The sequence below is a fragment of the Parambassis ranga genome, chromosome 7 (assembly GCF_900634625.1).
Source record: "Parambassis ranga chromosome 7, fParRan2.1, whole genome shotgun sequence".
Taxonomy (NCBI): domain Eukaryota; kingdom Metazoa; phylum Chordata; class Actinopteri; family Ambassidae; genus Parambassis; species Parambassis ranga.
Genome location: NC_041028.1, coordinates 15,172,119 through 15,198,580, shown reverse-complemented (window position 1 = coordinate 15,198,580; position 26,462 = coordinate 15,172,119). Strand labels below are relative to the sequence as shown.

The 26,462-nt window shown below is 40.4% G+C and overlaps 1 protein-coding gene across 1 annotated transcript in view; it reads left to right on the top strand.

The window, feature by feature from the left end:
• mtor (mechanistic target of rapamycin kinase) overlaps positions 1-24,725 on the top strand; it is a 59,263-nt gene extending 34,538 nt beyond the window's left edge. Inside the window, exons 30-58 of the mRNA XM_028409107.1 lie at positions 475-614; positions 3,660-3,760; positions 4,244-4,359; positions 6,892-6,969; positions 7,477-7,584; positions 10,566-10,691; positions 11,401-11,532; positions 13,272-13,387; positions 15,461-15,578; positions 16,134-16,331; positions 16,551-16,651; positions 16,806-16,902; positions 17,025-17,123; positions 17,233-17,355; positions 17,670-17,852; positions 18,453-18,587; positions 18,837-19,011; positions 20,155-20,290; positions 20,414-20,561; positions 21,572-21,694; positions 22,207-22,289; positions 22,373-22,445; positions 22,525-22,599; positions 23,138-23,273; positions 23,758-23,823; positions 23,911-23,991; positions 24,256-24,336; positions 24,477-24,582; positions 24,662-24,725. Of these exons, the coding sequence (XP_028264908.1) occupies positions 475-614; positions 3,660-3,760; positions 4,244-4,359; positions 6,892-6,969; positions 7,477-7,584; positions 10,566-10,691; positions 11,401-11,532; positions 13,272-13,387; positions 15,461-15,578; positions 16,134-16,331; positions 16,551-16,651; positions 16,806-16,902; positions 17,025-17,123; positions 17,233-17,355; positions 17,670-17,852; positions 18,453-18,587; positions 18,837-19,011; positions 20,155-20,290; positions 20,414-20,561; positions 21,572-21,694; positions 22,207-22,289; positions 22,373-22,445; positions 22,525-22,599; positions 23,138-23,273; positions 23,758-23,823; positions 23,911-23,991; positions 24,256-24,336; positions 24,477-24,582; positions 24,662-24,677 (3,270 nt within the window). The 3' untranslated portion in view covers positions 24,678-24,725. The remainder of the gene's footprint in view (positions 1-474; positions 615-3,659; positions 3,761-4,243; positions 4,360-6,891; positions 6,970-7,476; positions 7,585-10,565; positions 10,692-11,400; positions 11,533-13,271; positions 13,388-15,460; positions 15,579-16,133; positions 16,332-16,550; positions 16,652-16,805; positions 16,903-17,024; positions 17,124-17,232; positions 17,356-17,669; positions 17,853-18,452; positions 18,588-18,836; positions 19,012-20,154; positions 20,291-20,413; positions 20,562-21,571; positions 21,695-22,206; positions 22,290-22,372; positions 22,446-22,524; positions 22,600-23,137; positions 23,274-23,757; positions 23,824-23,910; positions 23,992-24,255; positions 24,337-24,476; positions 24,583-24,661) is intronic.
• Positions 24,726-26,462: the final 1,737 nt, after the last annotated feature.

Here is a 26,462-nt window from a genome sequence, read left to right as displayed (position 1 = left end):
ACATAGAATATGCTAATAGAATAGCTTTAGCCCCCAGTCAAGTCTGATGATGTTTTCTCAGCTATGAGACCCCCTATGGAAAAGGTCTCTGCTCTGGATTTACAGGTTCTCTGTAAAAGTGTGGTAAAGACTCAGTAAAAAATGTTTCAGTGTGGACTTTCAGGAACCTTGTTTATGAGGTGACTGTTTGGGAAGCTTTACTATAGGAGATTTTCCTATTGCGTATATGTCATCAGGCATCATCAGTCATCATAAGTCACTGCTAGGTGTTAAAGGTCGAGGGTTGGTTGATGAAATGGCAGTTCCAGCCAAGCAAAATTGTTAAATATAAAGAAATTAAAGTCAGAATAAATAAAAAAATAAATAAAATAAAAACATTATGCCCATGGAATGAAATGTAGATTAGCAGCGTGTTATATGTATGTGATTTCATGTTTCTTCTGTGATTTCTATATACTGCTTTTTTCCTACTAGGAAATCCAAGCCACCTGGTATGAGAAGCTTCATGAATGGGAGGATGCCCTGGTATCATATGACAAGAAGATCGACCTGAACAAAGAGGATCCAGAGTTGATCCTGGGCAGAATGCGCTGCTTAGAGGCCCTGGGAGAATGGTATGTCCTCATTCGTACACACTGTGTCTTCTGCAGGTCTGCGCAAATGCATTCTAATCCCTGTTCCAGCCTTAAGGTAATGTAATGACTGTTTAATTGTTTCCCACAAGTGTTTCTTTTTCGAACACTCTGTTCTGGCCTAGTTGAGTATCGTGTAATTAGCTGGTTTGATAAAATAAAGATCACATTCTGTTCTTCAGTTTTATCCTTCGCTCATATAATTAATAATAAGTCCTGACATTAGGTCTCTCTTTTGGTTCCTCGTTGACCAGAAGAATTTTACTGGGAAATGCTTGAACAGACATCCAACACCAGTAAGAGGCGCCGACACTCAAATGAAAGCTCACCACAGCTGAGGTTCAACTCCACAAAAGCCGCCCACTTTCTTAGAGCATTTTTAGGGAAAAGGAAAGTCACAAGATGTCCAATATATCCTAATATGTGGACAGTCGCAAAAGTTGTGACGCAGAGCAGATGTTATTTTGCTTATGTAACCTACGGTCTTTCTGTCAATTTACAAGAAAATGATTCAGCTGTTTGGAGCACTCTGTTTAGGTTTGTGTGTGGATAGGTGAGGCTAGGAGGTGATATAACAGTCCACTGATCATGAGTCATAGGAGAACAGACATAAGAGAGTACATTGTGCACTGATATTGTACAGGTCATCTCTGCACTTTTCCAAAACTGATGATAGAGGTTCTTATGTGTATTTAATGTTTTATGACACATCTTTAAAGAAAGGTATAGTCCAAAAGGTTCAGCATCAAACACTTAAATCAGTCATTATTTTTTTTTCTATAATTATAATGACTGTGTTATAATAGGCTCCATTGCATGAGAAGTTAGTCTACCTATCAATAATTGATCTGCTTAGTAGCAATCTTTGTGGTCATTTGTCAATGGAGTAACTGTAACGAGTAATTGTTCTGTTGCTTACAGTAATTTTGACATGTGCTTGCGCATTTTTTTTTTTAATTGCAGCCTGCTGTGCATATGTTTCCCAGAGGTTCTAGAAAACATGTGTTGAGTTTGGCAATAATATAATGCTTAATACCACTATGTCATATTCAGGTTATCACCACACCACTTATGGTGTTGTTAGTATGTAGCTTTAATTGCTCTCCACACCCACAGTGATATTTCGGTTTATATGCTGTCATTGGCATGCGTTGTTGGAACATCTAATGGCATTGATCCATCCCGTTACTCCTGTTCTTTTCCTGCTTTGACAAATCAATACGCTGCTACAAAAAGTGTTTGTTCATCCCTAGAGAGTCAGATAGTTGTGGGTCATGTGCAGTTGGAACATGCTCTAGTGATAGAGTACGCATAAAAAAACAGCAGTTTGTATCGACAAGTTGTGTGTTTACCGAAATGTCTCTTTGTAAGCTGACCGAATTTTGGGTGCACTTTTTTTGACTGAAATACCAAAGATGTGACCAACGGCCTGCTGCTCAAGGTTGCCTTCTCAAATAGACGCTCTGTCTGGTGAAGACACACGTATGCCAGTGTGCTAGATCATTTTGTACTCCTTGCTCTCATGTCATGTGATAGTCAGACATATGGAAAACGACTTCACTTCACTGACCCTCATCCAAACCTGCTTGGCTCTTGTTCTCCATCAACCCCTCCTCTCTTTCTCATCTAAGCGTGGTCCAGCATCCTGCCTGTAAAACACATGCTGTGGGTTTGATCTCTTCCTGGACAATGCACTGATTGTTGATTATTGTTAATGAAGAATTAGTTTTGGTTAGATGAACCCGACCCCAACAGGAACATCCATCTGTTTGCTGGGACACATGATGTTATCAGGCTATGGAAGAGTACACAGATTTAAGATGTAAGAACAGACAAATAATAAATAATGGCAGATGTAATAGAATCCCAGTTTTTTATCTCCAGTTTCCTTTTTATCTTTGGCCAAAAGCACATGCATCTTCTAGTGAGTGATTTCTTTGACATGGATTGTTGCCAGAAAGTGAATTTGTATACAGTATCATCAAGAATTAAACCTTAGAAAAAGAAGCAGCCGTTGAATCAATGTTTATCAAAGGCCCTGTTGCACACAAGGCATTAGCATGCCTTTGAGGTGGATCGCTCTCAACACATATGTGACCCCATCCAAGATGCACCGAGGACACCTTTAGTTTCAATAGCACAGACAACTTTAGGATGAGGTTTAGGCACATTCTTTCAGCAGTGAGTGTGTGTTTGCAAGTATGTGTGCTGGGTCTCATTAAAGGAATAAAAACACCACTTCATATAGAGAAAGTTAATTACAGATTAGATCAACAAGGCTTGCTTGGAAACAGGTGCTGAAGTTTATTGAGTTTATTACTATTGAGATAGTCTGCACCTGAGTGGCCCCATCAGTTTTTATTTTGGATATAATAAAGCCTGGATGAATGAGTCTTCACAGACATACTGACAGGATTGATAGGGTTTGCTTTTGATCATGTTGGATAGATCTTTTACAGATTTTTTCACCTACAGCAAATTCATATTATACTGCAGATATCTGTAAGTTGAGCTCTGACCTTTTTCTAGGTTTGTGAGATATTTTAACATTAATCAAAGGTTGATCTTACTTAAATTTTTCTGTCTCACAAACACAGCAGAATACTTTCAGTTGTGACATTAATGGAAGCTTCCCTGATGCTGTGTTGTGCTGTGGGAGGAAAGTGAGATCCAATCACTTGAGACACGTGTGGAGAGACATTCTGTGAACAGGTGTAGTTAAGGCTGTGTTTTTGTGATTGGAGCACCCAAGATGCACTGTAATGCCAGGTGTGGACAACGCCAACTTCATCTCAGTCAGGAATGAACACATCACTCCTACAGGCCATCCTCCATCTGTTCTGCAGAATAAGATCCTACCTCTGTGAATGTATTTTATATAAATGTTCATACAGCTCTTAGATAATAATTTTTTTGGATTACGTAGTAAAACGTGAGCTCCGGTTCTAATTAACACATATCACCACACTGTACATGTTTTCACTGTGTACACAGTACAATCTAAAATCTGCAGTTATTGTTTTCCAGGGGCCAGTTGCACCAGCAGTGCTGTGAAGAATGGACGCTGGTCAGCGAGGAAACCCAAGCCAAGATGGCTCGTATGGCTGCTGCTGCTGCCTGGGGTTTAGGTAATTCAACTAACTCATATCAGATATGATTTAATAACATACTGAAAAAACGGTTAAGGACAAACAAAAGATTTGCAAGGACAATATTTTTTGTCTGACTCAATGCAACTATGGAGCAGTGAAAACAGCAACAATCTCTTCCAAGTCTCCCGCACATAACCAGATGGGAATGGTATCCAGTCATAACACTGACATATCATAACGTGCAAAGGTGGAGAAAAGCAAAGGCCATGCTGCAGAAGCACCCAGAGGTTTCTGGGCAGTAGCTCTGACTTTCCAAACTCGGTTGTAAACCCCTGTGGCAGCACCCAACCAGCTGAAACTGGCTGGTTGGCAGGAAGCAAAATGTTGAGGTTGCTCTTATTTATATTTTTCCAAGCTGGGCTGATGTTTGGTTCAAATTAGCTGTACCCTTTATTCAAATGCAATCTAATAAAACATTTGTTTGTTATTATCTTTATCCTAATGTTTATATTTCTCCAGGGCACTGGGACAGCATGGAAGAATATACATGTATGATCCCAAGAGACACACATGATGGTGCTTTTTATAGAGCTGTGCTAGCCCTACATCAGGACCTCTTCTCATTGGCCCAGCAGGTGAGTTACATCATTGCTTAAAAATACACCAAATATGTATGTATGTACATTGAAAATGGATATTTTAGACATCTCTTAAAGACATGCTTTGTGGGAATTTTCCCTAGTCTTGTAGCTTCTGGAATTTTCCTTATTCTTTATAGCAAGTTGTGATAAGTTAAACTCACTGGAAAACGACTGTAAAGACACATAAAATGTCTTTATGGCCGTTCCAGACAAGATCAAATTCCCCCATCAGCTTTGGCTTTTCATTAAAGTATTAAAATGCACAAGTTTTTTTCCTTCTTTTTGCCTTTATAATGTGGTATCCCCTTGGTGCTGAAATGTTATGCATGTCCAGAGACTGTAAATCATCACAATATTCAGCCTCACACAAACGGAGCCTGATGCACGTCCCGTCTGCTTGTCGACAAGGTTCAGTGGAGGTTGAGGTGGTGTTTTCCTCATTTGATGAAGGTTGGGGATTGTAGATGAGCTCATGCTCCCTGGAGATAAATTAGTTCAAGCTTCAGCACTAACACCACAGAAAACACCTGCTCCTCCAGTTTTCCCGGACTCATCCTCCAAGCCCCCTTTTCACCACAAAGCCCTAGAGACTTGCTTCCTCTGCCCCCTCTCATCACAACCCCCTCTTCACAACCCCCTCCTTAACAGATCCCCCCCTCTCAATTTTAGAGATTAGGTCCAGGTGTGGCCTAGGATTCTGCGTCAGCTGAATAGGGAAAATGGACTTTTGACTTTGCTGACAATGAGCTACTCTCAATGAATGAAGAGGGATGAAAAGCAGATGGAGCCAGGGTGAAAGCTTAAATGTCAACATGAGCTCAGTCTAGTTTTCCGGATGTGGTTGGTAATCCTCACACTTAAGTTCTTTTGATTCCATATGGCTGTTCCTTCCCAACCCCCCCTTCCAGACATGTGCTCCACAAGTCTCGCCGTGTGTCTTATGTGAAGGGTTTCAGGTTTCGTTGCTTTATAAATCTCAATGTTTGGTCTGTTTCACTGATAATGTTAGGACACAGCAGTCATGCTCCCAGTAGTGTGCCAAGATTCATGATGTTTCCAGTCCTCCAGTGTGCATTTGGTTTGTAAATTGTCTTGTGGGTTTTACGAACTAGAACCCTTCTCTTGACTTCACAGTTGTACTCGGGCTTCGTTTCTTCGTACTATAGTGTGATTATAAAATAATCTCATTGGACTTTGTAAGTCTAACTTTTATGCAAGAGAGAAGAGGTTTGGGTCTCAGGTTGTTTGTGCTGCCAGGAGCCAGACACTGCATTTATCAGGAGTCGTCTGGACTGCACATTTCCAGTCAGGCCCCAGCACAATAATTCAGGAGTAAACAGGACCATGACTGAGTGAAGACTATAAAGAAGCAGCCTCATTGTCACCTCATCCCAATGAACCCTCCTATAACCCTGGCTCTTGTTGTGCGTGCCTAAAGAGGTGTTTTGGCATGCCATGGCTTCTTTGCCTCCCAGAGAAAAAAATAATTGGTGGGAGTCGGTCTGAAACAGCTGTGTGTCCTGGCCTCGGAGAGCTTCCTCACTCATTCTCCCTCATTTTACCTTCCCACTAATAATATGTCCCAAAAAACATTGGCTGCAGAAGCCCTAAGAAATCAGCAGACTTTAGCCACCTTATTTGTGTCCCTGTTTGTCCCTATTGCTTCTCAGAAACAGTTCTTTCTCTCAGTTAGTTTTTTCTGTCTGGTGATGGAACGTCTCTAATATCCTTGAATTTGCAGAGGTGTTGTTCAAGTATGAAAGAGCTGGAATCGTGTAGATGAGTCAGGAGCTTACAGAAATACACTCAGAACATTTTTAGGCAGTGAATATGTACACTGACAGTTGTTTGAACATCCTGAGGAGGAAATTGCATTGTGGTCATGGAAGCAACCATGACTAACAGCTCCCATTCTGAATTCCTCTTGTCACCCTCTACTTCCTCTCTCTCTTTCATTGGATGTGCATAAAAGTTTAGGCTGTGTTTTTAAACACTTTTGACATCCAAACCCAAGGTTACATAACATTCACACTGTTGATCTCAACAGTTCATTTACGTATTCTCATAAAACACTTGGCACTCAGCCGTGCATCAAATCATTTTGCTACACAAGCAGGCATTCTAGTTCTAGTTGCACTAATGTGTCACTGTTGGCAGCTTTTAACTGAGAAGGGTGTGAGCAGCAAGCAGTAACATGCATTTGCTCAATTGTACAAAGTGTTTTTATTCCCTGGTGGTACTCCAAACCTAGCTGGTCCTGATGCAAGGGAGTTTTTAGGAGGTTATGGCTTTGTGTCATGGTACATTCTGTGGTCATCCAAATTTGAAGAAATGCAGCATTTGATGGTTTATTAGCTTTACCTATGAGTTTTTAACGTCAATGTGTAGAATGTACAGTGAAGTCAGAAACTAAATGGACATCAATGCACATTTTAGGCATGTTTACAAAATCATAAAAGAAGTTGTGTCATGGTTAAGCTGTAGATGTGTAATATTTCTGCTCATACTGCATGTGTTTTTATACAGTGTATTGACAAAGCACGAGACCTCCTGGATGCTGAGCTGACGGCCATGGCTGGGGAGAGCTACAGTCGAGCCTATGGGGTAAGTGTTCCTCTGAGATGGCCAAAAACAGTCAATGCCTGGCTTCACTTCACCATTTCTCTTTTCATAGCATTCAGAGATTATGTCACAGCAACAAAGTTTTATTCAAGCGGTGATAAAGTTTAAAAGGCAAAACACTGCTCTTTGCTTCTGTTTTATTGACTATACAGGTACAGCTATCCAAACAATGGTTCAAATCAGAGGTTGAAAGTAGAACACAGCAGTGTTTTCAGATCACTGTACTGTAACAGACATTGTTGATGTTGCTTGAAATGGATGAAAGTCAATTTTTCATATAAAGATGATGTTTTTTGACAGATTTAGGTAGCTGCTGTTGGACAGTTACAGTTCAGTTACAGTTTCCTATTAATTACATGAGCTTAAATTATTTGGCGTTTATGTTGCCAAGAAAAGAGATTTACTTGCGTGTTTTTCTTTTGCTAGAATAATATTAATATTAATAATAAAAAGTGTGGTTAAGAATATATGTGTACATTTGTTTCCCAGGCCATGGTGTCCTGCCAGATGCTGTCAGAGTTAGAAGAAGTGATCCAGTATAAGCTGGTGCCGGAGAGAAGGGACATCATCAGGGAAACATGGTGGGAGAGGCTTCAGGTAACCACAGCACATAATATATGGACACACAGGCACACATACTCACGTGTGTAACAACAAATGCAATGTAAAGCAGATGGTGAAAAAGCTACTGTTACTAATAGGAAACATTGAAATACAGACACAATACATATGTGCAGAGACACACACCAGTCTCAGTGACCCTCTTTGTCCCCATCATTTTTGATTGTAGTGTTGCTCACATTGTGCTTAGGCACAGTGTTATTTTTGTGCTTAGAACATAGTAATAAAGTTAATAATATGTCCTATGTGCAACGAACAGTAGATTCTTTTGAGTTAACTGTAGAACCAAAGTAATGGCGGCATATTCCAAAAGCAGGAAAGTATTATAGTGACTTCCTTTTGTTTACCTTCATTTTTGAGACATGTGATGGAAAAAGCCCAGAGAACCTGGACACAGAGTAAAAAAATGGCATATTTAAAAAGAGGTGTCTGATATAAACTTGTAAAAAGAGCAAGAAATGGTACATGGACTCTGCTTGCAATCATGCGCTGCTTAAAATTAAACTTAAGAGTGTCTCATGTCATGTATCCCACACTGTAATTTTACCTCATGGCTTGCTTCTTGATTATGATTACTGTTATTATCAGTATTAATTGTAAATTACAGCGTTGTATGTGTTTTTAAATGAAACAGAAGGACATGTGGAAGACTCATAGATCCACATGTGGTTGGAAAAAAATCCCTGTCTGCCAAGGCTTTGGAATTTCAGACAAATGCCATCCGATCTAAGATAATACTGTTAAAGTTCATCTTTTCCATGTTGCCAGTAGCAGCTGGATCAAAACGTGCCTCTGCCTTGCAAGTGCATGTAGAACGGGGGAACAAATGAAGTCAGAAAGGTGAATTGTTCAGCCAGCGATGTGTGATGCACCGATCATGACACTCTGCACCATGGTAACCTAACTGGTCAGTTTAACACAACATTAATAATTCTGCTAAAGCCCAGTGCTTTCTGGTATTACCGCCCTGCTCAAATGTCACAAACGTTTTGGAAAAACCTTTCTTCACAAAATGAAAACTGGCGTCATCCCTCACCTTAACCACAGGCTAAGAAAGATGATGCTGATTTTAAGACTGCTTTTATATATCCAAAGTATCTATCTATCCTAGTATATTCTCAAAAAGGCTGTTAAATATGCAAGTGAATATGCCAGTACATTTGGACATCAGTCTCCTATTTGAAGGAATGGTGCATTAATGACATGATGAAACAAAGCCAAGCTAAAGCATCATCAGCCATGATGTTGTACCTGCATTGTTTTCACCTTGCACCTATCTGTGACGAATTTTCAAACGTTTCTATAAAATGAGTTTTACCATTCATTTTACTGTGCAGTAAAACCAAGATACTCTTGATCATCCTGAATTTTTCCCTTTGTAAAAGATGATAGCTGGTTAGAAGGAATATTTTAGATCAAGAAGGGTTTTCTCTGAGCACACAGACATGGCAGCACCAAAGCTGGGGCCATGATGCCTGACAGGTTGCGTCTCCCCTGTGGTGATTTATTGCAGGATGACCTCACACATCTGTCATGGACTCATTGTCTTTCTTTCTTCTTTTAATAGTTTTTCCCTCATCAAAGGATCGAAGGAATGGCAAAGGGTGACTGAAAACACAGCACCCCGCTGTTTTTGTGTAAATTTATCAGAAGGTTTTCTTAAACTTCTGCCCCCTGGGAGAGTTTATATTTTGGACTTGGGTGCCTGGTCAGAACTATTGATCGTTGGTTTGTTCATTTTGATGTCTTAGAGGACATCTTGCAGGCTTCTTATACAGCTTGTGTTTTTTTTTTTTATTTTTTTTTTTTAAAGCTCTTAAATGTTTTGATGCATTCTGTATTCTATATTAAAAAACTGTTATCTGATGTCCGAAGAGCAAAATCACCTATCTGAAAAATGTACTTTTTTGACTGAATAGGAGCAGCCTTTCTTCTAATCATCCAAAGTGAAATCCGCCAATCAGAAAATCAAGTCTTTTGCACTTTGGGCATCGTATTGTAAAATCACTTACAGCAACATATACAACATTAAGTATAACATTTTTGAAGATTAATTAAAAATAGTACACATGCATCATCCATGCTGGGGTAAAGCCATGTGACAGTGATGTGGTATGCATCTCCACCTGTGCAACATGATGGCCTTATTGAAATATATTATATTCCTTTCTGTCAGGCTGAATGACTTTAATAATTTCACCTCATATCTTCTCACTGGAATCATATATGTAATTTCATGTGGTTAAATACAGACTAAACTGTCTTAGCCATTATAATCACTGAGCCTACGTCCTGCCAGATGTGACATGCACCCAGCCACCAATCACATTAATGTTTGCCTGTTTCAAAAACTGTAGTTTTTACCTCTAGCCTCAGATTTTGACATATACTTACAGGCTTATCCCAACATACTTTTTCCATCCAAAGGAAGGTTAGTGTGGCAGAAACAGGACCGAGAGGTTAATATCCCTATTTTAATCACAAGGATGGGTTAAACTCTCTTTGGTGGAAGCTGTGGCATTGTGTTGCATAGACCTCATTTGTGTTTGTTAGTTAGCATGCAACCGAATGTATGCCCTTTGGCAGTGTAATTATAATTATGTTCTATTTTTTTCTACCCCATTCATATTTGTCCTAAATTCAAATCATACACTGGGGATTACACACATCAGAATTTGATTACTTCTGTATCTTATCTGTGTTCCACAGTAAATAGAGGGAGTTGGCTAGTGGTTTGTATTAATATGGACCGATGAGTGTCTTTAATTTTTTTGGCACGTGACCCTGTCCTCACGTGTATGCATGTTAAAGACAGGGACACTGGTGGTAATAATAGCCCCCAGGGTTGGAAGTGTACCTCACTCTCACATGTCTTCGTTCTCTTGAGTTTGATGAGTCTTTGAGTCCTTGAAGAGATCTAACGAAAGAATAATGTGTTTTTGTGTATTTTCATACAGGGTTGTCAGCGTATTGTAGAGGACTGGCAGAGGATCCTCATGGTCAGATCACTGGTTATCAGCCCACATGAAGACATGAGGACTTGGCTGAAATATGCAAGTCTGTGTGGCAAGAGTGGACGCCTGGTTAGTAAGATCATATATTTATACAAAGCTCCTCAGTATTCTTCTAATAAATTATAATCCCATAACATTCATATGGAATAGGAACAGCTCAGAGCTGATTAAATCAGACAGGAAAGGGAAGTCGAGCTCTGACAAAGTTAAGTGCAACAATGAACTCCTGCCATGAAATTAAACTTTATTTCAACCTGTTTTCAGTTGGCACTGATGGAAGTAGCACAGCACCCTCAATCACACTGTTTAGAAAGCTGACCCTGCATATCTACTAAATTTAAGTGGTGCAATTTTCCATCCTTGACCTCACTGTTATTCTAATTGATTGCAAGGCGATGGCAGACAATCGGCCAATTTTTCTATCTGCACAGCCTTGTTATATTTAAGGGCACACAGACATATGATGCCAGAATAATGGAACTAAAAGAAGATGTGATTGGCCAGCAGAAAATAACGGCACGGAATTTGATTACGAAGACTTGGAAAAAATGACCAAGACCTGCACCTTATGTAGTTTCTTCCCTCCCTCTCTGTTGTCCCCTCAGCCTCTCGTCCTTTAAAACGGGTTAAAGGTTGCTCTCTGAACAAGCTCTGTATATGCCAAGTCTCTAAAAACTAATGATGATAGGGGTGACATTATCTAAATTTATCTGGAGCTACAAACATTATGACAGTTCAGTTACTTTTTGTCCCTGTGTTGCTCATTGTACGTCTTTAGGCACTGGCCCATAAGACCCTGGTTCTCCTTCTGGGTGTTGACCCCTCCAAGCAACTTGATCACCCACTGCCTACATCCCACCCACACGTCACATACGCATATATGAAGTATATGTGGAAGAGCGCCCGTAAGGTAAGACAATGGAAAAAAACAGTTTGGATTTTTAACTGATGAGTATGTTTTTAATGCAACATTAAACTAGAAGGGATACTTTTAACATTATATATCATAAACTGAATTCAAATGACGAGTTAGAAAGTCCACTTGTGTGACCTTCAGAGGGGATAATGTCAGTGCTTGTTTCTGCTCCCAAATAATCCAAAAGTTTGTTGTTGGAAATTTAAAGCTGTCTAATCTGTAATGAGCTGTGGTTGACGCATTAATTGGGAAAGTTAAATCCAGCAGTAGTCACTGAATGCAGTCATACCAGAAGGTAAAATGTGATAATGTGGCATTGTGTCAGTCACGATGAAGTTGCCATGTTTGCTAATGTTTAATTTGGCAGTACTTATATTAACACATTTGTAATGAAGAGTCGGTTGATTGCTTTTCCAGTAGTCTGATTTGATTTACTTCGAGCTCCAAACCGCTGCTTAAATCTAGTGAAATTGTGATTAGTGAAGGGTTCAGTGTTTTGAAGGGTTTGGTTGCGTTAATTATTGTTTTAGAGTCTGACTATGCAAGCTCAAGCCTTATGTAATTTGTGTAAAATTAGAGGCTGCTCTTATAAAAGGCTGAGTTGATCTGTTAAATCAACTCAGCTGTTACATTTAGATAGATGTTGCTATTAATCTTTATCTATGGCAACAGTGGATGATGTAAGCCCTATGAAAAAGATTTCTAATAAATGTGTTTGTTGAGAGAGATTTGTTCTTTCTAGCCCAATAGTCAGCACAGGAACACCACCCAAACTTCAGCTAACAGCGGCGGTGACTTAACACTATACTCTATTTCAAACTATGTGTCACCAGAGCTGCATGATATTGAACTGGTTTGCCCTGTGCCATTTGTAAACCACACATACACCCATTCCTGTACAGTACATGCACGGAGGGTGCATGTACTGTACAGGAATGGGTGTATGTGTGGTTTACATATACACACATAAACACACCCACATTCATTGCCAGGTGTTGAGTAGTGCTTGTGGCTCCAGATTGTAGGTCTCATTAGGGGACTTAGGTAAGTGTGAGCATAAACGTTGCTGATGCCAGGACCAGCTGCACTTCTCTCCAGACAAATCAGAGCATAAATATGCATAGAGGCACGCACAGTAGTAAAGGGAGGACTTACAGAGCCTTTAAATAAATGAACGTCACTCGATTTATACAAAGTATTTTAGACCTCGATGTGATCTTTTGTTTGATTTTTATGATTCCTTTGAATCTGTGCTCATGCACGCAGTACATGTTTCTGTTTTTGTGTTTCTCTGGTCTACATCCAAACTCAGTGGGAGCCATATGGCTTGCAGGACAGATTTTGTCTACAGTACATTGTTAAAATCATGTCACACAGTGTAACAGCAGCTCTAATAAATTTGACAAACAAAAACATTGCAGCCATGGCAGCAGATGTGTTCCTGCAAAATGGATATTAACAGATAATAATGGTAACTGTTTTCTGAAATTAAAATAGATAGTTGACACTTGCAGAGGCAACAGGGCAACAGCAAAAAGGTTTAACACCTCCTATAAAATTGGAATAAATCTGAAACACAGGTCAACACAACAACGACACTGGTTCAGAGTAGTTTGTATTTACATTATTATATTCAACCTTTGTATTTTCATTTATCAGTTTTTAAAAGGGTCAAAAGCATGTAGTTTTTAACAGATAACTAATTTTAATGTATTTGTGTTGGCTCTCTTTAGATTGATGCCTTCCAGCACATGCAGCACTTCGTACAAGGGGTGCAGCAGCAGGCCCAGCACGCCATTGCAGCCGAGGACCATCAACGCAAGCAGGAGCTTCACAAACTGATGGCCAGGTCTGTGCTTTTAGCACGTGCTAATATGTGCTCCGAGTATGCTTAGTAAAAAGCCTAGAAATCGCCCCTTCTAGACCTCTACATGTGATGCATAATGCAAATGTAATAAGCATTTTGACTTTCCTTTTTTAAGATGACAATGAGCAAAAATATGTCCTGAAACTTTTACATCACTAATGAATGGAATCTATTTTGCAGTCTCTGTATAACTACTTTCGCATGTCAGAGGAACAGAAAGCAGCATGCTCAAGCAAGGAAAAAGTATCCTCATGTACTTTCTCCCCTTGTGGTGTAAACACACACAAAGTCATGTGCAGTGCCTTTCACTTCTTTTCCGTGAGCTTGACCCATTCTGGCATAGCACCTTTTTATAAGCCCATGGGCGTCCTGTGGTGTTTTTCAAGGCTAGCCAGATTCTCTGAATGTCTTACCTCTTTCACCTTTTCAATAAAACGATCCAATTGGCAGTAAGTGCAGCATCATGCCTTTACCAGGTGTGTCTCGTCCACTGGTTCGCGCCCACACCTCCTCCTGTGGGCGTTTTTGCTCTTCTTTTGACAGTCCTGGCACAGCATTGGCACCTTTTGATTATTATCACCTCACCTCACTGTGGGAGGAAAAGCAGCATGGACTCTATTCAAACACTTGTCTAGTTTTTTTTTTTTTTTTTAAGCTGACATTCCAATAACTATCATGTGTTTTGAGATGCTGATTTAGTGGATTCGAAAATGGAATGTTTCCCAAAAGTTGCTGGAAATGACTTCAGAGCTCTTGTGATCTTGTGGGCTCATCAAAATATCTTTTCTCTCTCATCTCTCCTTTATGGTTAAAAATCAGCCATTTCCCCGCATAGAAAAAAGGAATAACAACTTTATAGAGCATTTGTCTGCACTGTATTGTATATTGTTGTGTTTTAACAACTCAAAAAACAAACAAGTGGTATGACAGGTATAATTGTACGTATAGTAAATCACACGGTAGTCATGGGTCCATCCTCCTATTTCATAAATTACACATGACACACAAGCGTGACAACCAGCAGAAGGAGCTTTTTTTTCATATATGCATCTTCCATACAGGGATTCTGGCTGTCTGAGGAATGCGTGCTAGAGAAAACACCTGTATAATGTCAGTCAGGACGGGTTCTCTCCAGACATTCTGACACACTTTCATGAATACAGGTCGGCTTCATGGTATGGAGCACACCTGGACTGCCGAGTTCGACATCTCACCCAGACATCTCACAGTGCCCAAAGATTCCAGTGATACTAAACACAGTGCAGCACTCTATACAGACACCTCCTCCTGTGTCTTCTGCACGAGTTAAACCTGTTAACAGTTTTACGGAAACAGTTTGGCACAGATAATCCAAACTGGAAAAGCACTCTGAAGAAGTTACGTAATCCCAAATGATATATTATATTATAACAGTATTCTAATTACTGATGGATGGGCAAATTGCTCAGATTTGTGTGTAGTTGTACATTAATTATAGTTTTCTGACCTGCTTAAGTGCAGCTAGATTGACTTTTACCTATACACAGCTGTGTTTGTGGATGATAGAGGGACGCCACAGGGATCCCTGTAAGGGTAAAGGAAGATTGGTTTAGACAGATCCTGTAGCCTTTAAATAAATAATAGAAATGCTTTTCTGCCTTAAGTAGCGGTGCAGGCAAACCAAGCAAGATTTCCAAGTCTTGTTTCATTATCTGACTTTTTAATAAACTGCGCTTAGATTTATTGAATGTCACTGCCAAGTCTATATAAGCAATAACAACATTAGCATGCTAATAAACTCGTGATGACATTTTTTGGAGTGTCCCCAAAGTACATGTAGCTATCGAATTAAATTCACAAGACCTTAGCGAAAGACATTGACCTCTGACCTCAGTAAATTTTATGATCTATAAAGGTTTTTATGTTTTTAATCAGTTTAGTGCCAGAAATACTCTGTAGTTTTGTAGAAAATCATCTAAGGGCTTAAATCTGTTACATGTGTATTTGTTGTGCAAACACAATATGTAAATATAATGAATGTAGGTTCATCTCACCATCTTCTTTTCTCCCATGTAGATGTTTCTTGAAGCTGGGTGAGTGGCAGCTCAGTTTGCAGGGCATCAACGAGAGCACCATCCCCAAAGTGCTGCAGTATTACAGCAATTCGACTGAACATGACCGCAACTGGTACAAGGTCAGTCCCACCCCTTCACTTCTAACCTTTCACTTTTGACTTCTTTCTGGTCACAGTAAAAGCCCAGCTGTTTGTAAGAGACTGCTCCTCCACTGATGTGTCACCAGGAGAACTTGAGACCACATTTTATTGCCCCACAGTCAAACATGCCAGCTGTTTGTGTAGTTTTTGTTTTTAGTCCACTGGGATAACTTATTTTGCTCTTTTGTCATGAGTGTGGTTCCTCTTCTGACACATCAAAGATATGAGGCGATGGAAAAACTTTTCTACTTATTCCTGCCCCAGCCTGTGCTGAAATGGACAAAGATGTCACTGTACTCACATGTCTTCTCCTCATCTATCTTCACTTAGCTCCCTTCAGCTTTCAGTCTTAAATAGCTGGTTGCATAACACAACTCATATGTTTGCATCACAAAAATCACATCCCCCCCAAGACATATCTGTCTCATAATAAACTGACAAATTACATCATAAACAAATGTGGAACTTGTTTCCAGTCAGCAGCTCTTAGGAAACATTTTTCTCCCAGTGTGTAACATTTCTTTTTCTCTGCAGGCCTGGCATGCATGGGCTGTGATGAATTTTGAAGCTGTGCTGCACTACAAACACCAGAACCAAGGACGTGACGAGAAGAAAAAGCTGCGACACGCCAGTGGCGCCAGCGCTAATAGTGAAGCCAGTAATAGTGATAGTGAAGTCGACAGCACCGATCACAGTCCTGTACCCTCACCGGGCCAGAAAAAGGTCAATGAGGTGAGTCACAGAAAATCATCATCCAGTGCCCTTTTCTCCCAGCATATCCAGTTCATACAATATTTCAGCCGGCTTAAGTAGCATATCTTATCGAGGATATCTGCCACACATTCACTTGGGTTGTGATAAAACCATTCCACCATACCAATATTCACACAAAACATATACAGTACATCATGTCCCTAAATAAAGAGCATGTTACATGCTGTGCCTCTCCAGGACCTCTCAAAGACGTTGCTGCTGTACACAGTTCCTGCTGTTCAAGGTTTCTTCCGCTCCATTTCCCTATCCAGAGGAAATAACCTGCAGGACACACTAAGGTGAATTAAATGATTGTTACAGTGAAGTGGTATGTGTGGATAGGAGGACCTCTAGTGGTTAACGAGGATTGCACTTTTACTTGATCCATAATAAGAAGACAAAAAAAAGATTCAGATTCAGCTTTTGTTCTGTTTATTTTTTTTTACTCTTTAGGGTTTTGACCCTGTGGTTTGACTACGGTCACTGGCCTGAAGTGAACGAGGCTCTGGTGGAGGGCATCAAGACAATTCAAATAGACACCTGGCTACAGGCAAGATATAAAGCCAAACACACAGATGCATGTGTAATGAGAGTGTTGGCACAGGGTAACCAAGGATTTAAAAAATGAAGTTCTGTACATTTTCAGTGTTTTCTGTTTTCTTTCTTATGTAGGTGATCCCACAGCTCATAGCTCGAATTGACACCCCTCGAGCTCTGGTGGGGCGTCTCATCCACCAGCTGCTAACAGACATCGGACGATATCATCCCCAGGTCAGTCTACTTTGCTTCAAGGAAATGACACAGAGCTGTGGCAGCACATTATGTTGCAACTGACAGTCGCACCCTCAGGGATCAGTCACTTTTCTCTGTTCCTCATTAGGCTTTGATCTACCCACTGACTGTGGCTTCCAAGTCCACCACAACTGCTCGCCACAATGCTGCTAACAAAATCCTGAAGAACATGTGCGAACACTGCAACACTTTGGTTCAGCAGGCCATGATGGTAGAAATCCTTTTCAATTTAAATCAAAATGTCTTCATGCTTTACAGAGAATTGATATGTGGCTTTGTTCCTAAGCATTAAATTGGAGCTTGTGCCAGTTCGTGATGCCAAAATAAGGATTGACAGAATAAGTTATTTTTGTTTATTTAAGTCAGTATAATAGTGTTTTCTTTACCCCAAGTTGCATTTGTGTTCAGCTGTTGTTTTGATCTTTTCTTTAACCTGTACAATGCAATGTTTTTCATTGAGAAAAATTGAATTAATTGAATTAATAATTAAGTAATTAAAAAACAGCTTGGGTTTTCTTTACCCAGGTGAGTGAGGAGCTTATCCGTGTGGCCATTTTGTGGCACGAGATGTGGCACGAGGGCCTTGAAGAAGCTTCTCGTCTTTATTTTGGTGAGCGCAATGTCAAGGGCATGTTTGCTGTGCTGGAACCTCTACATGCAATGATGGAAAGAGGACCACAGACCCTCAAGGAGACGTCTTTCAACCAGGTTTGTGTCAGCTTCCAGTATAGTTTAGAGACTATTATGATATACTAAATGTAATTGTGTATTTACTGACTAAATGCACCTAAACTGCTTGATGTAATAGTATTGTTGCTACTTTAAAAGAGCAAACACGACAGTCAACCCAGTCAAAAGTTACATCATATCTTCTCTGCTAGCTGCACCACCGTGAGTTCTGACCCCTTTTGAAATTCAAAAAGTGCATCAAGTCTAATTTAGTGTGTACCATCTGCCTATACCTGGCGTCAGCTCTGCTAGCTGCACCACAGTGAGTCTGTACATCATATAGTCAGTGCCACTATCACTACCAGCATCCACTCCATGTCATCTCCACTAGCTTCACCCCAGTCCGCTCTCACATTATGTTATTATCTCAACCAATTTCACTACAATCAGCCTTTATAATATCTTATCTCAGCCAACTGCGCCGCAGTCTATCCTTACTATATCTGAGCTTCACCAGCTGCACCACCACCTGTCTTTACATCATGCATATACACATCTACATTCAAGTTATATACTAATTTGTTACACAAGTGCAACTGCTCAAGGCCTAATTTTTTGCATTTTTTAACTCCTCGGCAGGCTTATGGCAGGGACTTGATGGAAGCTCAGGACTGGTGCAGGAAGTACATGCGCTCTGGAAATGTAAAGGACCTAACACAGGCCTGGGACCTTTACTACCATGTGTTCAGACGCATCTCTAAACAGCTGCCACAGGTAATGTAAATGATCCGATTTTCTCCCTTTACAATTATTGTGATGAATGCAGACAAAGAAAGTGACATTTTCACAGTGATTTATTAACAGCCAGATAAAATCCTAAATTGAATATGAGTCCGTGTCTGGTGCGATCTACATATTGCTTTAGGTGCTGTTGGTTTGTCAGTGCAGAAATGTACACAACTGACTAAAAACTTAATTGCCTTTTTCTGTGCTCCAACCACACATAATCAACTTTACTCACAGCTGACCTCCCTGGAGCTACAGTATGTGTCTCCAAAGCTGCTAATGTGTCGTGACCTGGAGCTTGCTGTACCCGGCACTTATGACCCAAACCAGCCTATCATTCGCATCCAGTCCATCGCCCCCTCCCTGCAGGTCATCACATCCAAGCAGCGCCCACGCAAACTCACCATCATGGGTAAGATTAGACGAAAATTGCACAGGCCTTGGGGTACTGAACTCATTATATTAGTAGAATATATTAAAGAATATTTCTAGTCATATGCTTTCAGCAGGCATGGGCCATCGCATTAGAGAAAATTAAATATTAATAGAAGTTTTATCCAAACAATAAACAGCTCCAAGGCCTTGATCTATTTTGAATTCATCAAGTTTTACACAGGATTTTAAAAAAACTTCCTTACCAGCAGAAGGAAACAATGTTTAAAATGAATTCTTTTCACCACATTAAATCTAAATGACTATTATGCTTTGAACCCAAGACATGATGCAGACTCAGAAACTCCCTACATTGTTTATTGATATTAAATTGAATCCAGAAATAGTTCTGACACTTCATCATGCCCCACTCTGCTGTGTGTTATGAAATATGACAGTGAAGTGCTTCTAAAGTGGCACAGCACTATGAAGTCACCTTGTCTTGGAGCCAAATCCACGCATTATCAATCACAAATGGTTCACTCTGCTTCACTCCTTTTCACTGGACAGTGCAATACCTTGTTCTGATGTACCCCATCGGTGTTACACAACACACTCTGTAAAAGATGATAGCCAATATATCAACTGACCTCTGGAGCAAGACTTCAGATTAAGACCTGTCACCCACTGCAGGAAGCTTAGATTTACTGTCTGTGCTCAGTCCTCCTTAGTGGCACACAACACATTACTTACTGGTACTGTCATTAGAGGCACACTGTGGCTAAAACAGGGACCGGAAGTATCAGTTTACTCCGTTAGACATAGGTTGGTGTGAGAGTGTTGGTAAAATAGTGGAACAGTTAGGTGAATGACCATGATCATCTTTTGCGCAGATAAATTAAATACACGAGTTATCTTTTAACTATTCCTACAGTGCATATATGCAGTATCTATGTATTTTCCAGTCCACGAAAGCTGCTCAGGAAAATGCATTCACAACATGCTTTAATCTGTTGCCTGTTAGAGTGGTGGAGCGCAACAGTTTTCCAACTATTCCCTATTGAACATATTACATCTCTGTGCTCGCTTGTGATTATCTTCTCCATGTAACTTCTGCATCAGCCATACAGCAGTTTTTGTGCAGAGCATCAATGTTGTGTTTTTATTGTGGCTCCATCTGCAGGTAGTAACGGCCACGAGTTCATGTTCCTGTTGAAGGGCCACGAGGACCTGAGGCAGGATGAGAGAGTCATGCAGCTGTTCGGTCTGGTCAACACACTGCTGGCCAATGACCCTGCGTCCTTGCGCAAGAACCTCAGGTAGACACACGCTCACAGCCTTGTGTTGACAATCAAACACACACAGATTTCAGTTGATCCGTGTGTTTGACACACCTCACTGTGAATTGTTTGCTCATTTTGGTTGTGTGTTGAATTTCTCAGCATTCAGCGCTATGCTGTGATCCCCCTGTCCACCAACTCTGGCCTGATTGGATGGGTCCCCCACTGTGACACCCTGCACGCTCTCATCAGAGACTACAGGGAGAAGAAAAAGATTCTGCTTAACATTGAACATCGCATCATGCTCAGGGTGAGGAACCAGTCGCAACACCCAGTTGTCCCTTAACACAGTTTTCTAGTGAAAGGATAAACATGATTAGATGTATAGATGTCTATATTAATATGATATGACTCATGTCTAAATGAATTTATGTGGTCCTTACCGTTTCGTTCATTAAATATTAAAGTAAATGTAACATTTTCATATCAAATTATTACGGTAATAGTTTAGTCGAAGATGATGAAGCCTCTGTTTTTTTACCTATTATACTGAGGAATACTAAGCACTACTAAAAGAAAACAGTTTCACAGCACATTAATTATCATAAATTAACTTTATCATTTTGCTCCAGATTTCCCAATTAGTCATTTTGAAAAACTTTGATATACTTCAGTGTAATATGTGCATTGTGCAGAGGCACACTGAGAGGATGACATAATGTCAACAATGTCAAAACAAAAAAACAGCACTGGAAATAAAACCACAGACACCAGTGGCATATTTTATCATGTGGTATTGATGGCTTTGACATTTATTCAACTTATAAATAACAAAATATTGGGTTGTCAGTCTGTTAAGATACAAGATTAGAGCAACATTTTTGTTATTGTCAGATCTCCAGAGAGAGTATTATGTGGTATGTAGTGTATTATTGTGTTGTAGTATAATCTACAGCCTTTTCATGGTTTACATTAACATCTGTTTGAATCGTTTGCTTTAGAAGTAGTAGATGTGTGAGAAGGCAATAATTGTACATCAACAGAAACTGTATGCAGACATGTACGAATGATTGGTTTTACCCTGTGGGTGTGTATTGTTCTGCAGCACTTGTGCATTTATATCGCACTTTGTGTTTTAAATGTCCTTATTTCAGTCAACCATGGTGCTGAAAACTCATGTTAAAATTGGAATCATTGTTGTTTTTAATACAATCCCTGAGGACATACATTTATGTCTTCTTCTTTTAGCTTGGAGGCTTTCTAAATGTTTCTGTCTCTGTGTAACAGGACAGTAACAATGTTTTTATCTGTGCATCGCAGATGGCCCCTGACTATGACCACCTGACACTGATGGAGAAGGTGGAGGTGTTCGAGCATGCAGTCAACAACACAGCCGGAGACGACCTGGCCAAGCTCTTGTGGCTTAAGAGCCCCAGCTCTGAGGTGAGATGCTGCAGTTCTTTACTCCGTCAGCACTGCACAAAATAATTGAGGGTACTTGATCTTTTCAGCATCTGTCCTCATATTTTAGTGGTTTCTGGGTAAAATGTCAAGGGTGCTCCTTAAAGGGGAGAGAGAGCATACAGATCAATACATGTACCCATCTGATTATGTGTGAATGGTGTCATTTTGGACAGGTTTCCATTAGGGGAAGCAAAAGGTGGGTGTTTCTGCCCAGCTTCTCAGTCCAGTTGCTTAGTGACTTGTAGTGAAATAAAATTGTTGTTTTCCCTGAGTAATGGGTTTTCTGGGTTGTATGTCCTACTTTCAAAGCACTGACTTTGCAGGATTTCATTAACAGACCTTCAAATGGAATCCAGTTTTAGGAACATTGGTGTGTACTTATTGTTCTGCATGTTTAAGTGTCTGTAAAGACGTTTGCAGCAGCCTGCCAGAGGTTTTTTGCCCCATTTTTCACAATATTCGTCTTACTGATAATGTCATTTCTCACCCAGGTGTGGTTCGACAGGAGAACCAACTACACCCGCTCCCTGGCTGTGATGTCCATGGTGGGTTACATCCTGGGTCTGGGTGACAGGTAAGCTTTCACCAACTAGGATAAAATCCTTCTTCATTTTACTGTTACTGGTATCAGGCATTAACAAGTTTTCTATTCACTAGGCATCCATCCAACTTGATGTTGGACCGGTTAAGTGGCAAGATTCTCCACATTGACTTTGGTGACTGTTTTGAGGTGAGAAGAGTTTTTGATTCAGTGTTTTTTTTTTTTTTTCAATTCTTTATCTGAGATTGACTCTCACATATCCCAACAGGTGGCCATGACCAGAGAAAAGTTCCCTGAAAAGATCCCATTCAGGCTGACCCGAATGCTGACCAATGCCATGGAGGTACCTCACTCTGCTATGATAAACACTGTGAAGTGTGTGTATTACTGTGTGTGGGCAGTTTCAGCTTGAAGAGCCTAAGTCTTTTTTAAATAGCTTTTTACTTTTCCAAGTTGCCCAAGTGTTAAAAGTTCCAAGTACTTAAACCGAATTGTGTCTGAGCTGCTGTTTCTTTGTCTTCTGATTTATCCCAAATAATAATTAGTCTTTTCCAAGTATTCAGGCTATTATTATCAAAAGCCATGACTCACTGTATCTTTTATTTATGAGCAAAGAAGACAAGGAATTAAAAATGAAAGTATCAAGAAATACAATTCTGCATTTTAAGAGGTTTAGCTTTGTCATCTCTTAAGCTCCTGGGGAGGTTTTTAAGTTTGAAATACAAACAGGATGGCTGCACCACCACTAAACTCCAAACAGCACACCAGATCCAGCTTTTGAATGCATCACATAGACTGTTAATGTACACACACACACACACACACAATGGTCCTCGTTGCTTTGAACTTGTTGGTAATGTTTGTGTGTGGTTGTGTGTCAGGTGACAGGCTTGGATGGTAACTACAGGATCACCTGCCACACAGTGATGGAGGTGCTGCGGGAGCACAGGGACAGTGTCATGGCTGTGCTGGAGGCCTTCGTCTACGACCCACTGCTCAACTGGAGGCTCATGGACAGTAAGTGGTCATCAGGGTCAATGCAGTGAGAGACATTTGACATTTCAGTCTAAATAAACTGGATGTTCAGTTCAGAAAAGGTTTACTTACATTTAGCACAATGCCTTTCGAGTTCTAAATGTGAATGTACAAATTTGGCATTTAATCAAAAACAGTAAAACAGGTTTTAGAAACACATTAATTGTTTCAGTTTTTAATTAAATAAATGATCCTGTAGGAGCCTGTAGGTGTTTTATTTTTCTTATTAATTTCTTCTTATGGAGACTTTTTGTGCTAGAAGTGCGTTTGTGTTTTTGCTGCAATGTTCCCTTCAGTACTTTAATTAATACCACAGATAATTACATTCTAAGGAACTATTCTTTTAAAAAGCTTTTGCGATACATGTTAGAGTGGTGTTGCTACTGCGTGTGGTTAATTGAACATAAAATAAAACACAATATAATAGAAACAAGGAACACACCTCACACCCCTGTCTCAACCACAGCAAATACCAAAGGCAACAAGCGCTCCCGCACCAGGACCGACTCGTACACCGCTGGACAGTCAGTGGGTAAGTGTGCTGCAGAGCTGCTTCCTGTTTTATACACAGTAACAGAAATTCATGTCTGAATCTGTGACTGCATGCTGTCACCTGCAGAGGCTCTTGAAGGAATAGACCTCGGAGAGACCACACATAAGAAAGCAGGGACAACCGTCCCAGAGTCCATTCACTCCTTCAGTGAGTTTTTTATCTTACTCTGGCACTTTATGGATTATTTGTTGTTGTACAAAACGCCAGTCTCTGCTCATTTTACCACAACAGTACTAAGCGCTCTTGCTTGTGTCATAAATGATCGGTGCATCTACCGCCCTATTGTAAGGCAGCACTTAAATCCATTTTCATTTCCTTCGGCTGTATTGAGCCTCGACGCAGAGCGGGTGCAATTTGTTTTTCTGAGTTTGCCTACATGTTTGTGTGCTTTTTTTTTTTTTTTTTTTAAAGTTGGAGATGGCTTGGTACAACCTGAAGCACTCAACAAGAAAGCTATACAAATTATCAACAGAGTGCGGGACAAACTCACAGGTAAGTTCTAAAGAACTCCACCAGGGTCAAAACTGAAGTACTGCTATTTTATTCTATCCTCAGGCTGCTGCAGGAGACACAGATGTTTTGTGAACAAAGTTTCAAAGTTGTGTGCTGTTCTTGCATATTCGTTCAATCAGGTCGAGACTTCTCTCACGATGAGACACTGGGTGTGCCAACACAAGTGGAGCTCCTTATAAAGCAAGCCACATCACATGAAAACCTGTGCCAGTGCTACATTGGATGGTCAGTACTATACCAGCACAGTTTTAAATGCTGTTGCTTGATCTGTGTTTAACTTTAAATATTTGTTTTTAATCTTCAGGTGTCCATTTTGGTGAGGAACGTCTCATTCAGGCACGTTTTTCTTTCACGGATAAACTAAGAAGGAGCACTCAACACAGACAGGACACTGAACCTGTCCTTAAGCCACAGCACAGAGCCCTTTTATTATGTTTTTCTTCGCTGTAGAATTTTACGCTTTGACTACGGCACGTTTTTACATTTATGGTCTCTTAACCAGTTTCCATACATTATCTACTTGTTGTTGCATTAAATAATTTGCTAATAGCTTTCTACAGCGGCCATATTATAGCATTTCTTACTTCACGCACTGTATGATTGTGTTGTACCTTTATCTATTAATGTGACAAATTTGAAACATGTATGCCTTTTATTAACTTAAATTGGTTACCAGTGCAAATGTGAGTAACATTTGATGATCATAATGTGCTGTAAGAGGCATTTGTGTGCCATTAAACCTTGTACAGATACTGCTGTGCCTGTGCTCCGCTCATTTAACTGTGCAGCTCGTTTCATTTGGCCGAGCTTTGTCACACCTACTGCCGTTTAAAAATAGAAAGGGGCACAAAGTGCAAGTGCAAAATGAAAAATGGTCATCGGACGGAGTTTTTCTGCCTCCGTCCTTGTTTTTCTTCCTGCACCCAGTTTTTCTTCCTGCACCCACAGAGGGCACTCTGACTCCTAATAACATCATTCCCTTCTATTTGACCACTGTGAGAGGATGCACTCATCCTGCCAGAGGGGATGAGACCAGATGAGATTTTCCCCCCTTAATCCAGAACAAAACACTGAAATACAAACTGATATGACATTCCTCTTTTACTAACTGTATTTAAGACTGCAGGGAGATGCGGCGATAACAGCTACCGCAGTCTCTGACAAATAAAATCAGATGTAGCGAGTAGGAAGAGGCTGCACTGGAGACAACTATTAATTTGGCTTCCTGTGCTGTTATCTGCCAAGTGAAAGGTAGCTTCTGTTTTACTTGTGCTCATTGCTATTCCTCCTCTTTTTCCTCCTTTTATTTCTCCCTTGCATTCTACTCTGAAGGTTAATTACTTATAGATAGTTAAGGATTACGGATCAACAAAAAGCAGCCCATTGATCTCTTCCCTGCCGTTGCCCACCTCTGCAATGTCACACTCTTTACACATCGGGACAGAGACCTGGTGATTATCTGTTCATATCGATCGGCTCCTCTGTTTTCCTCGCTTTTTTTTTTTTTTTTTTTTACCTTCCTCTACCTCCACTCTTGTCACTTTCTTCCCCCACGCTACCAAAAGCTCATTATTGAAAATGTGACTTTTCATAGTCTGTGCCACCATTTCTGTTGTTCTTCCTCACCCGTCTAATTTGTTTGTTTGTTTTTCTTTTTTTAAGCCTCTCCAGTCTGTTGAGGGGCAGGCGAGTCAATAGCTCAAGTTAAATAGGCTGCATTGATTGGGAGAGGGATTTAGCTGTTTACCAAGTGTGGAAATGGGCCGGGGCCACAAAAAAAAAAAAAAACAGTGCAGGTGTCTGCACGGGGTGAGTCAATGGTGACAAATGATAGTCATCGGGAGACAATGCCCCTAGATGAGGGAGGGTGAAAGGCTTGGCAGTTGGAGGCTGCAGATGCAGGAGGCCACGCTCCATCAGCCTTTAAGGTTGTCACATGAAGCCAGACAGGCCGGGCCGAGACATAAGGAATGATGGTTGAATGGCAATACATTCGAAGGTATGTGCTCTCCTGCAGGGACCTGAGCCGTTTTCTCTGGCTAGTTAGTCTTTCCTCCATCCTTGAGCTTGTATTCTTCCACAAGAGCTCCCTTCTAGATGTTATT